This window comes from Podarcis bocagei, assembly GCF_964188305.1.
Source record: "Podarcis bocagei genome assembly, chromosome: 8".
NCBI lineage: Eukaryota > Metazoa > Chordata > Lepidosauria > Squamata > Lacertidae > Podarcis > Podarcis bocagei.
The window spans coordinates 22,295,721-22,307,993 of NC_138133.1; the positions used below are offsets into that span (position 1 = coordinate 22,295,721).

At 45.3% G+C, this 12,273-nt stretch overlaps 1 protein-coding gene across 1 annotated transcript in view; it reads left to right on the forward strand.

The window, feature by feature from the left end:
- CDH6 (cadherin 6) overlaps window positions 1-12,273 on the forward strand; it is a 181,687-nt gene that overhangs the window by 142,121 nt on the left and 27,293 nt on the right. The window contains exon 7 of the mRNA XM_081206328.1: window positions 3,625-3,878. Coding sequence (XP_081062454.1) covers window positions 3,625-3,878 — 254 coding nt within the window. The remainder of the gene's footprint in view (window positions 1-3,624; window positions 3,879-12,273) is intronic.

A 12,273-nucleotide genomic window follows, 5' to 3' on the forward strand; every position in this document is an offset into this window, starting at 1 on the left:
TGCTGCAGCCCAGTGTTTATCACCACTATGAGATAATGCAAAATATAACTCTATTTAGATGCTAAACATGGTTGGGTGGGCTAGCAAAATGCCATTCACTTATATGAGAAGAAATAAAGGGGTGCATCCTTTGAGTGTGAGCAGAACCTGCTTCTTGCCCTGTATAGCACCAGCTAATAAGGACCACGTTTGCTCCTGTCTGAGTCAACCCATCCTATGTCTTGTTTCTTGGTCACACTAGAGCATGAGGGATATTGTGACTGGGCATTTGATTAATTATGTGTTGGTTGCGGGCTTTTAAAAAATGGTGCCAATCGTGGTCACTAGATTGATGCTAGTTGTATTTGCTGGGTTGATTTCTGTTCTGGACCTGGGATAAAAATGTGAACAGTGGCCATTTCTGTTACCGACAGAATTCTTTGACATCCCTAGGTGCAGCAGATCTGTTATGTTAAATGGCAATCTGGCCTCTTTTACAGATCAGTTCTTTTCTACATGTTACAAGGAGGGGATACATTTTAGAGACGCTGGCTAGGAATCTGCTCCGCTAGCCCCCACAAATTCTCAAAAACTGTGCCGTGTTGCATATGAAACATTTTGAAATTAAACACTCTGAAAAGCTGGGTAAAGTTAATATCACATCTACTGCAAAAGCATATTAGAGCTCTGTGTTCCTATGTATTTCCCCTCTACAATGCAATTAATAATTCTATTCGGGTACATTCTGACTTTCTCTTTTGTTGTGTCTCTGTTTTTTTAAAGAGCAGAGCCTTATAAGATCCTGAGTGGGAACTACTAATATGACACCTTCGTTGTCAGAAAGCATTTCACTAATCTCATTTACGAGCAACTTATCTGGCAAGCTTGATAAGGTTACAGATATCAGCCCGCATCAATTCAAACTTAGCCAACACGAAAAAGACATTGTGTAGAGTCTCAAACACGGACTTTTGCCTGTAGATCTCTGCACAACACCCGTCATTACTTGTTCATACAGAAATGCCTCATAGGACTTGATCCTGATATCACTCAATTTTCTGTTTGTGTCTGGTTCTGAAAAATAATGCTTTGGCCAGGTTTCATACAGTACAGGGGATAAAAAATGAAGAGGCATGGTTTGTCTCCTTTCCACTAAAATTGCTTGTGATGTTTCTTCTGTACCCTCAGGATTTCACAATGTAGTCAAATCTAATTGCAACTACATCACGCACAATTCCCCCCACTTCCTCGAGCAATAGGAAATTCTAGGGGCAGCCTCTGTGGGGCCTGATTACATGTGAGGAGCGAGCACTGGAAGCTTGTGGCATTTTTGCAGTATCTGTTTATGCATTGAACATAGTGGGGGGAAGAAAAGCCCCATAGTCAGAAAGAGCCGGCCTATAAAGCAACATCAGTTCCCCCAAAAGCAAACAGCTTCTGTTTGAAACTAAGGGTGGGAGAGAAATTCAACTCAGTTTGCATTTAAAGGCGAACTTACCAAATCTGCAGTTCCCAAAACAATATGGAAACCAAACACGGTCATCCATCAAAAGTTGTGCTTCGCTGTGTGCTTTTGCAATGCCAGGGAGCGTGTACAGATATACAGTAGTACCTTGGGTTAAGAACTTAATTCGTTCTGGAGGTCTGTTCTTAACCTGAAACTGTTCTTAACCTGAAGCACCACTTTAGCTAATGAGGCCTCCCGCTGCCGCCGCACCACCGGAGCATGATTTCTGTTCTCATCCTGAAGCAAAGTTCTTAACCTGAGGTACTATTTCTGGGTTAGTGGAGTCTGTAACCTGAAGCGTATGTAACCTGAAGCGTATGTAACTCGAGGTACCACTGTACATATATAAAAGTGCGCATAAAAATGCACACATTTGTGAAACTAACATACGAAAATATAACGCATTAGGGAAATTTGCTTTGAAAAACGGTGCCTCTTAAGCAAACATGCGTACTGTGAGAAACTCACACGAAAGTGGTGATGAATTTTCATGACAACTTTTTTTTTTTTTAGAAATCCCAAAGTGATGTTGAAATGTGGGGAACAGAAATTAAGATTGGAAAAATGAGAAACGGGGATAATTGGAAATTGAAGGATACATCCACTCCTACCTGGAGTGTTTCCTTCTTTCCCCCAAGACTCCTTCATCCTCTCAGCTACAAAACTCATATTATTTCCTGCAACAGAGCATCAGGACTGTCTGTGCTGTTAGGCAGAGTGAGGAAGCCATCTAAAAAAACAACAACAACCCTGATTTGGGGGTATAATGAAAGGGCAGCAAATTGTCAGTTGTTTCATTTGTTACTACTGTATTTTTTACTGCCAGGACATGAGAGAAGTACCTGAGGGGTTGTTGCCTCAGGTGCCAAAATAACTTAGCCAGGTTTTGTACACTATATACACTGAATGGTGAGGCATAGGTAGGGAAGCAGGGACACCAGTTGCTGTTCTTCCTGAGGCAGCAAAATATCTTGAGGTAGCCCTGCCAACCACATGGGCTGTGTCTGAGTTCGGTAGACACTGTCAAAGCTCACGAAGAAAAGTCTGGCAGACGTCAAGCGCTATTGAGCAAGCATCTACAGCTAGTTCCAGAAACATCAACTGACCTGTCGGCGCTCATTAACAAGCAATGAAGTAAAACAAATGGCGGTTTTCTCTTCCCTTGACACAGCACAACAGCATCCTCGCTACGCTCTTTTACCGAACGCCACGCTACATTGGTTTTGACTTCACATAACATAGTTGCATTTCCAGTGAGGAACGGCTTTCAAAACACAACTTCCCTCCAAATTGTGTCCCCTTTTCAGGTAGGGGCTTTGAGGGAAACGAACGTCAGTTCAGAGTGGGTGATTTATTTTCTCATTTGCAAGGAAGTGTGGGAAGGCAACGTCGTTGGGCAAACACATCTGGGAAGTGTCAGAGTAGGAAAGGCAGGAATGTTCCAACAAAAATGAAGTCATTAATGGCTTCTAAAAAGTGCAGGATCGGAGGACAAACCTCTTGTCTCACAGCCGCATATTATCTCTGGACATGACAGAGATTTCTGAAGTTGCCATTGTATATTTTCTTCTTCCCAAGGCATAAATGGGGCAATTGTTTGAAGTGGGAGTGCTTGAATACGGAAACGCCTCTGCCCAACTTTGAGCAGTCCCAATTCAAGCAAACACACCTTCCTTCTGGAGCAGGCCCTTCTTTGAGCTGGGGCTCAAAGACCCTGCATTCCTTGGTCTTCTCCAAGAAGCAACAAGAAGTGTTGTCCTTTGAAGAAGAGAAAGAAGGTTGTAGATGGAGGAGGACTCTCTGCTAAAGGTTGATGAGCAACTTCATTGCCCCTTCTGCTCTCCCGCCTTGTGGTTCTTTATATTTACACCAGACACCCTCTCTCCTCTTTAAAATAGGGCACATAACCACCCTAACTCTGAGGCTGAAATCCTGGATACACTTACTCAGGCGTATGTACCGTTGAAAACAGTAGGGCTCCCTTCTGAGCAAACATGCATTGAATTGCAGTGCAAATGTTTGTTTTGAAGTGCATAACGCGCTCATTCCACGCATTTCAGTCTGCCTCTTTGAATGTCAGGTCTCCCAGGAAAGCTGTTATCAGCTTTCTATTTAACATGTGCATTTTCTGCTCCTAGGCTTTGGATTTTGAAAAGAAGAGACAGTTCACTCTGAAAGTGGAGGCAAGCAATCCTCACGTGGACCCCAGATTCCTCTATCTGGGACCCTTCAAAGACGTTACGACTGTCAGAATTGTGGTGGAGGATGTAGACGAACCTCCAGTGTTCAGCAGGCCAGCCTACGTATTTGAAGTGAAGGAAGATGTCCAGATAAACACTGTCATAGGAACCGTGACTGCCCGAGACCCTGACGTTGCAAAGAATCCCATCAAGTAAGCATAGACTTATTTAGGTTTTTGTTTTATCTCTGAACTTAGCATGTTGGGGTTTTTTTTTAAATGCCAATATCTTTCTACTGTTGAGAATGACATAGTTGGGATAGCTAGGTGTTGTTTCTGCTGTTGTTTTTTTAAAGGTAACTTTTATTTGGTTTTACAAAATCAATCACACAATTAACACTCTTGAAAAAATTAAAAATAAAACAAGATTCTTTTGGATCTTAGGATTTCCCTCCTCCCCTCCGTAGATTCTTTAAATACATTTGTCAACTGCATATAATAGTTCATCCAAATTACAGTCCTCCATTGTTTATAAGTCTTTGTAACATTGCAAGAGTTATTTAGAGCCTGCCAAAGAGTTCAAGTGTTTACAGTGTTCTTTTAAATGCAATCTGTATTCATCCCGATCTTCTGTTCTTCCTGATTTTCCCTGTCAATCTCGCCATCTCTGAGTAATCTAGCCGTTTCATCTGCCAGTCCGCCTTCATGGGCATCTTGTCATCTTTCCATTTCTGGGCGAGCAGCATCCTTGCAGCTGTAGTAGCATACATGAACAGTCTTTTCGAGTCCTTCCGGTTTATCTGCGCCTACAATTCCTAATAGAAAGGCTTCTGGTCTAGCTAGGTGTTATTTCTGGGTCTGCCCTGTGAAACTTCTTCCAATTCTTTCCTCACAGAATACCTAAGAGCCGCTCCGGGTATTCTTAGCTCCGGGGAAGTGCTGTTCGCAGCTCAGCTCGGCCACAGCAGGCAGGGCTAACTTCTGCGATGTAGGCAGGCAGGGGGATCAGCCAATTGCGGAGGAGTCTGTGGGCATGGCTCAGGGAGCAGACCAGGGGGGATTGCTTTGCCTCACCGTCTTCCCTCTGGTCTGCTCCCTGGAAATATAAGTGTGCCACTCCCGTGCCTCGGCCGCAATTCCCTTCGAGATTTCAGAAGAGAAGGGCACCAGGCTCAGCCGAGAAGGAGGAGAATTTATTTTTTACATGGGCAGTGGTGGAGGCTTGCTGGACCTCTGAAGCAGCTGAAGAAAGTGGAAGAAAGATGAGAGAGAGAGAGAGAGAGAGAGAGAGAGAGAGAGAGAGAGAAGGCACCAAGAGCTTCACTAAATAGGGAGCAGCTGGGGCATGGCTAGATGTGGTGTGGCTTGCTATGGAAGTGCTTTGGTCGCCATTGGAGGGGCAGGGAGGAATGTTCCCTTCAGGACAGTTGGCCAATCTGGAGATACTGCCTGTCTCAAAGCAACTGTCACAACTTGATGGTGGACAAGGTGTTGAGAATGGATCCTTAGACTAAGTGAGCACCACAAAAGCAGGGCAATACAAAGGGAGCTTGGGGGAAGAGCTTCTTGTCCAGACACCCAGCTCAGGGGTTGATGGGCCATAGAACCCCCAAAATGGTGGTCACGGGGGTTGATGCACATCATAGGGCAACCTGTAACCTCGGCCGACCGTGCCAATCGACAAACAGCAGGCGGACAGTTTGCTTTCAGGATATAAATATCATGGCAACCATTAAGGAGATGTTTCCATTATTTTTGTTAGAACGTAAATACAGAAGCAGCTTTTTGGAGCGTTCATTGGCAACTCTTAGCGAGGTGTTATTTGTTTAAAAATCGAACGACGGAAAGCAAGAAGTGAGTGAGGAGTGGCAGCCAGGGAGAGCTTGGCAATGCTTATGTTCTGTTGAAGTAAATGGAGTTGAAGCAGAAGGTTAAGTGTTGAACAAAATGCTGTTGAACACAATGGCACACTTCCAGAGGTACAATTTCCTGTACTCTCGGTCTGGTGCAGAAAGACAGGAAGCCATCAAAGCAGGTACAATGCAGGGAGCCAACAAAGTAGATACCTTTGGAATATATAGCATTATCATTATTATCATTCTATCTATTACTAACCTTTTACTGGAAGGTCTCAGGGGCCCCCTACCTGCTTTGTGGGAAAAACCACTTGAGGATATGTCCGGCCAAATGTGTTGGGCCACTGAGAAGGGAGCGGGTGGTGCTGTGGTCTAAACCACTGAGCCTCTTGGACTTGCTGAACATAAGGTTGGCGGTTCGAATCTGCACGACAGGGCAAGCTCTCATTGTTCTATCCCAGCTTCTGCCAACCAAGCATTTTGAAAGCACATCAGTGCAAGTAGATAAATAGGTACCACTGCAGTGGGAAGGTAAATGGCATTCCTGTGTGCTCTGGCTTCCATCACGCTGTCCCATTGCACCAGAAGCAGTTTAGTCATGCTGGCCACACGACCCGGAAAGCTGTCTGTGGACAAATGCCAACTCCCTCGGTAAAGTGAGATGAACACCACACTCCATGGTCGCCTTTCATTGCACTTAACAGTCCAGGGGTCCTTTACCTTTTTTACACTGAGATGGTCCAATGATTGTCCTGGAGGGCATGAACTCCCAAGCCAGCCCATTTGAGGCAGCCTCAGCATATTGGAAGTTCCCCAACACCACCATGAAAGGGTTCTCTAAAACCACATCCTATATTACCTTCGCTTCACCAATAATTCCTCTAGTGCAGACACAGGATGGATTGTTCCCCTCGAGACAATCTCCACTCCCATCCCACCCCAAACGTCAAAGGTGCTATGCCAAGTACCAGGCCTCAGCTCATCTGCTCAGGTCTTAGTTATGCACACAGGTACTATTTTTTTGGTGGGGGGGCAGAGGGAGGTCCCATCACACTGTGAACCAAACTGCAGTGGTACCTCTGGTTAAGAACTTAATTCGTTCCGGAGGTCCGTTCTTAACCTGAAACTGTTCTTAACCTGAAGCACCACTTTAGCTAATGGGGCCTCCTGCTGTCGCAGCGCGGCCAGAACACAATTTCTGTTCTCATCCTGAAGCAAATTTCTTAACCCGAGGTACTATTTTTGGGTTAGCAGAGTCTGTAACCTGAAGCGTCTGTAACCTGAAGCATCTGTACCTCGAGGTACCACTGTATACTGATCTCACAGCCTACATCAGCAGTGACGACAGGTGAGAACAGACTGGAAGGCCAGATCAGGCTTTGGCAAACACAAATGTGTTCCTGGCATGTGCCTGCTTTCCCCACTCATCCATTCACTTAGGTATGCCCTACACCAGGGCTCCTCAACCTGTTGCCCTGCAGATGATTGGGGCTAGAGCTCCCACAAGCACCATGTTTCCTGAGGCTGATGGGAGCTGTAGTCCAAGACATCATCTGGGCACCTGAAGTAAAGGGCATGAGGGAGGAGTTGGTAATGCAGGTGAGCTGTGCATAAGCAAGCTGCCAGCTAGCTCTGCCGAGGCTCTTTTTATTAGCACAATATGCAAAAGCAGTCAGATACATTTTGGACTGTGCCCTTTACATCTTCCAATCACATGATCGTGGTGTGGTACAAAGTTATTTTGGCACCTGTTTCCACCGCGTCACTTTCCCCTTGAACAATGTATGACGAAGGAGACAAAGGTCACAGACAGGGCACGGCAGACCACTGAGAAAGCCAAAGGTTAGATAGAGGGCATGATGTTCAGACAGCTGTGGCTTGTCTGCGGGTGGAAGTATGCTCCACACCCAGTGGTCATTCCTTCAGCACCAAGCCCTGTTCTGTCTTGGTGTGGCTAGAAACCTCACTCCGTTTTTGTTGTGTCCATACTCCTTTGTTCTTTTGTTGCCTCTGAGCTGTTCTTCCTGCATCCGTGGTATGTACACTCAGGTTGCTTTCTCACCTTGTGAAGGTGCTCTCCAACACCTCTCCCTCCATCTTTCTACTCAGTCATGGGTGGGAGCTGATAGAAGAAAGATACAGGAGAGAGGCAGGCAATGGGGAACTTTCAAAATGAGGCCAAGGAGCGTGTGCTTGGATGGAGATGCACAACAACAGAAAGCGTGAAAGGTAGCCTCTCCAGACATGCCCCTGGAACCTAAATGCTGTGCAGGAGTAGAGAGAAAGTGAGCAGAACCGTGCTACCACCCAAACTGCTTGCCTATGTGATCCTGAAGGGGTTTTCTGGTGCCCCCTCTCCTAGCATCTTCCAAGATCCGCAAGCCTAGATTAGGGCTGCCTCGTCTTGACAGTGATTTCCCCCCCACACACCATCATGAGTGTAAATGCTAACTCTAACTTTCCCTCGCAGCTTGGGGGAGGATGCAATTAGACCGTTATATGTTCTACTTGTCACTTACTTGTCAGGTTCCCCTGACAGTTAGAAATAAAGCCTTCAGACACTTGATGTTACATTGAAAACCCTCAATTTTTTCCACTTGACTGTAGCTTTAAAAAGAAAAACCTTAGCACAGAGCACTGTCAGCTTGAAAGCCCTTTGATCTCCCATTAAAGAATGCTTCATAATGTCATTATGAAGATGCTTAGCATGTGTGTGAGAGGAAATTCACACATGCATTCCTCAGTGGCCCACAAATTTTCTTGGCTTGCACTTGCATTAAATACAGGGACGCTGCACTGAAGAAAGCAATTAGGGGAAGATCTCCGAGGAGCAGATTTTGTAAAAAGTCTGCCTTTGGCACTAGCAGATTGAGTGACACTTAAATTTGTCAATAGAGTAACATTTTAGTCACTGATTCCCCTCGCCTGCCTGGATGCTGAGTGACATTCCAGATGAATAAATGCATTCAGATGTACAACTATCACAATATTAGAGATGACAGTTTTCAGTCTTGACTCCAACAAGGCTCTAGTCCCACTAAGACCTCATGGAGACTGTGGCCCAAGAGACGCTGGCACATACCAGCAACTGCAGTCTCCACACCATCCTCCCTCCCTTCAACGTTTGCCATACAGAAGATCTGCCATCTCCCATGTCAACCAGGCATTGCAAAGGAGCTGAGATTAGTCGCAATCATTCCTGCCTACGCCTGAACGAACTTGGATATGCCAACACTTCAACCAAATGCTGCAGCTGTTTCACTTAACAGCCACTTGATGTGCATACAGTAGCAGGGGGTTGTGTTTACCTGCAGAAAACTTTGCTTGTTGATCTCTGCATGTCAATAAAGCATCAGAACAGACCATACTGTTTTCGTCCGGTTGGTTTGCAACCATCCTTATCTGTCAGGCTACACAGAAAGGGACCGTCGCCTTGTCTGCCGCTGTGAGGAATCGAAAAGGGATTTGGCAAAGAGAGTGGATGGGCAGTTCTCTGCTGAGTGGGGCTCTGAGAGAATTCCAGGACAACAAGGACCCCTGTCCAGCAAATTCAAAATACTGCAGCGTATATAACAAAACAGTTGATCCAGCTCGGGCAGCCTGTTAACACGTCATCTAATCTAAGGTAGCACTTTTGTCTTTGAGAGCAGTTCAGCCCATGAACTCTGCACGTTTAAAGGATGCTACGTTGTCATTCAATCAGTATCACAAGAGGTACCTGCAAGAAAATATTGCAGTGTGGGGTATTGGTGCTCAGTATGCCAATCAGCTATGCCTTCTTTCAGGATATGATATTCTGTTTTCCCCGCCTCTCCGCCTCATGTTTTCCTGATCCAATATGCTGCATTCTGTGCCCAATCATTGGACCATTTGTGGTGGAATGGGGTGGGAGGTCCACATACAACTCCTGGCCTAATGGTTTGTTCTGCTTCTGCAAACCTCAGATTCTCCGAGTCTGCAGATATCTCCCTCTTGATACCAGGAGCCATGTTCTTGCTACATAGCTGTCATAATTCAGTACTTGAGTTTGCTGTTGCAAACCTCAAAATTTTGCAGTGCATACTGTGTACGAAACAGCATGTGTATGTACCTTGGGACTGGAAAATAGCTGATGTAACAAAAAAAATTAAACGGCAATCCTGGAAATTGCAGGCTGGTTAGCACCATAATCTCTAAGCAATGTTCCTGGAACGTAACTGATGTGAACATTGCACGACCTTGCCTTATGACACCCCTGCATTTCCTTATGTATACGTATTAAGGGCTTAGTGACAGCATCTTCATATATTTGTTAACATTCTAGCTTATCAATTTCCCCAAGTTTGAAGGGAATAAAGCCCCGAAATCTGACATACACGCACCAGTAATTTCATTAAAGAAATGTAAAAAATGAGTTTGATGTTGTCGACTTAATTTTTAATAGGCTATGATCCGCAAGTCAAAGTCACCACCAATTCAACATAATTAGCAGCCCTTGATCAAAAGAGACCTGGGATTATTTAAATAGAATGAAAGCAATGAGAAGGGTAGCCTATTAAAAGCATTCTTCTAGGTCAGGGTTAACAATGTAATTAGGATATACTTTTAACTACTACAACCTTGTCTTGTATTCTTTCTGAATGAGAAAAATAATTTAGAACTAGTGTTTTGCCAAACCACGGTGTTACCTATTAGTACTGTGTCGCATTAGTGTTCTGCTTGCAGATGATTCTGTATGCAGAGCCGGCCCATCCATGAGACAGTGTGAAGCATCCACTTCAGGTGGCGGAAGCGCAAGAGGCGGCACCCTGCCTGCCCCACTGCTTCTGCCACTGCCAGAATGCCCCCTCTCGACAGCAAAATGGAGGCGGTGGTGTTGCTGCTCATTTTCCCTGCCCTTGGAGTGGAGAAGACAAGTGGCAACGCTCTGAGGAGCATGCTGGCATTCACTGAATTGGCAATAGCCAGGGCATTCCCGAGTGCAGTGTTGTCACTTGTGTCCCCCCTCCCCAAGGTAGGGGAATACAAATGTCAATGGCAGAATTAGGGGGTGGGGCATATTCCTCAGGTGGCAAAATGGGATGAGCCACCCCTGCCTGTGCATGTAGCGATTTCTGGGAAACCATTCATTCTCATAATATTCAGGTACAAATCTATGTTGTGGGAGGAAGGAAACGGTTAGCCATTTATGATAAAGAATATGCGTCTTACACAAATAGTTGAAGATAAATCTTTACTTGTTAGGTTGGCGGCAGTTGAACAACCGGTATTATCATTAAAGATTGTTTCTCCCTTGAGCCCAAGAGAGGGTTTAATTCTTTTTTTCAAAACTCCTTTGTAGCAGTGCATAAGTTACTAATCCATAGCTTGCCTGTCCTCATAGCATCCTCCAGAAAGCGTCTTCATGAAGCCCCCACCCTGTCACATTCACAGCCAAAGATCAAACCAGCACAATAACCAAGCCACTGCCTTCTGCCACCTCCTTTCCCCAATACCATTTATCCTTTGTGAAATACATTCACATTACAATACAAACACTAACAGAAACGCCAGGGCAAACAGGTTGAAACTTGTAGTTCGGTAGGTTCTCTGCAGAGTTTGAATGAGTGACTGAGCTCGAGCCCCTACTGCAGCCCTAGAGGATTGACAGCCCAGCATTAGCCTCCCCGCCCCCCATTTCTTCTAGAGTAGGACTGAGAGACCCATGAGCCTCCAATGCCATTGGACTCCAACCCCCATCAGCCCTAACCAACACTGCAGTTGGTCAAGGATGATGGGAGTGGTAATCCAGCAGCCGCTGTAGTCCTACAGGTAGACCCATCTTGGTAGTGGCATGTTGGCAGGAGAGACAGCTATGAGTCCCTTGTTCTTCTAGAGATGAACCAGCTGTTTGATCACCAGGGGTATACCACACAGCCCTACAGTGATGATCAGCTCTGTGATAGTGGCTGCCACTAGGAAGTTGAACTTAACCATGTAGCATGGTGCAAACTAAGGCTCCGTCCATTATTCATCTTTTGCCAAGAAGCTGGAAGAACAGAGGCTTAGCTCCCTCCTGTCTGACTTGAGATGAAGGTACATGCACCACTTCCCACCCATTGGGTGTAAACTGCCCAAAGAACCTCTTTTCTCCTGGGCATCCCTTTCCCCTTGCTAGGGCTTTGCTAGGGCATTCTCTTCTCTCCACTTACAGCCTAACATGATCAATTGCATAGCCGTGCTTCCTAAGGGCGGCTGCAGCTAAAACAAATGGTTAGCATCAGGCTGCAAATTAAGAATCGAACATAAACAGGTTTTCTCCATTGCTTCTGAGAACTATGTCACATACACTGTGCTAAATCTGTGATGTTCGGATTTCTGGATATTAGGCTTCCATTTGAAAAACTTACACCGCTAATCCCCAGTTCGCTGAATATGTGAAAGATGCTTGCTTAAAGCTTGTTAAATAACTTGGGAAATCCAAACTGTGGCACTACTGCCAACTTTCAGTATATGTCTGAGATATTAATTGTTGCCCCAGCTTGAGGTCCTGGTTTCTGCAACTCATATAATTCCAGGAGAATTTCTGCTGGCATGCAGCCTTTGAAGTCGACAGACACGAAAACTCTTCCAGCCCCAGACTTTTAAAAGGTATCAGGGAGATGTTCTTTCCTTTCACTTGAAAAGAAGCAGCAGCAGCAGAAAGTCTCATGATCTTTAATTCACTTTAATCCGTTCATCAGGAAGGCTTGACTGCTGACCTTTCAACAGATGGAATTAGAAACGGTAACCTA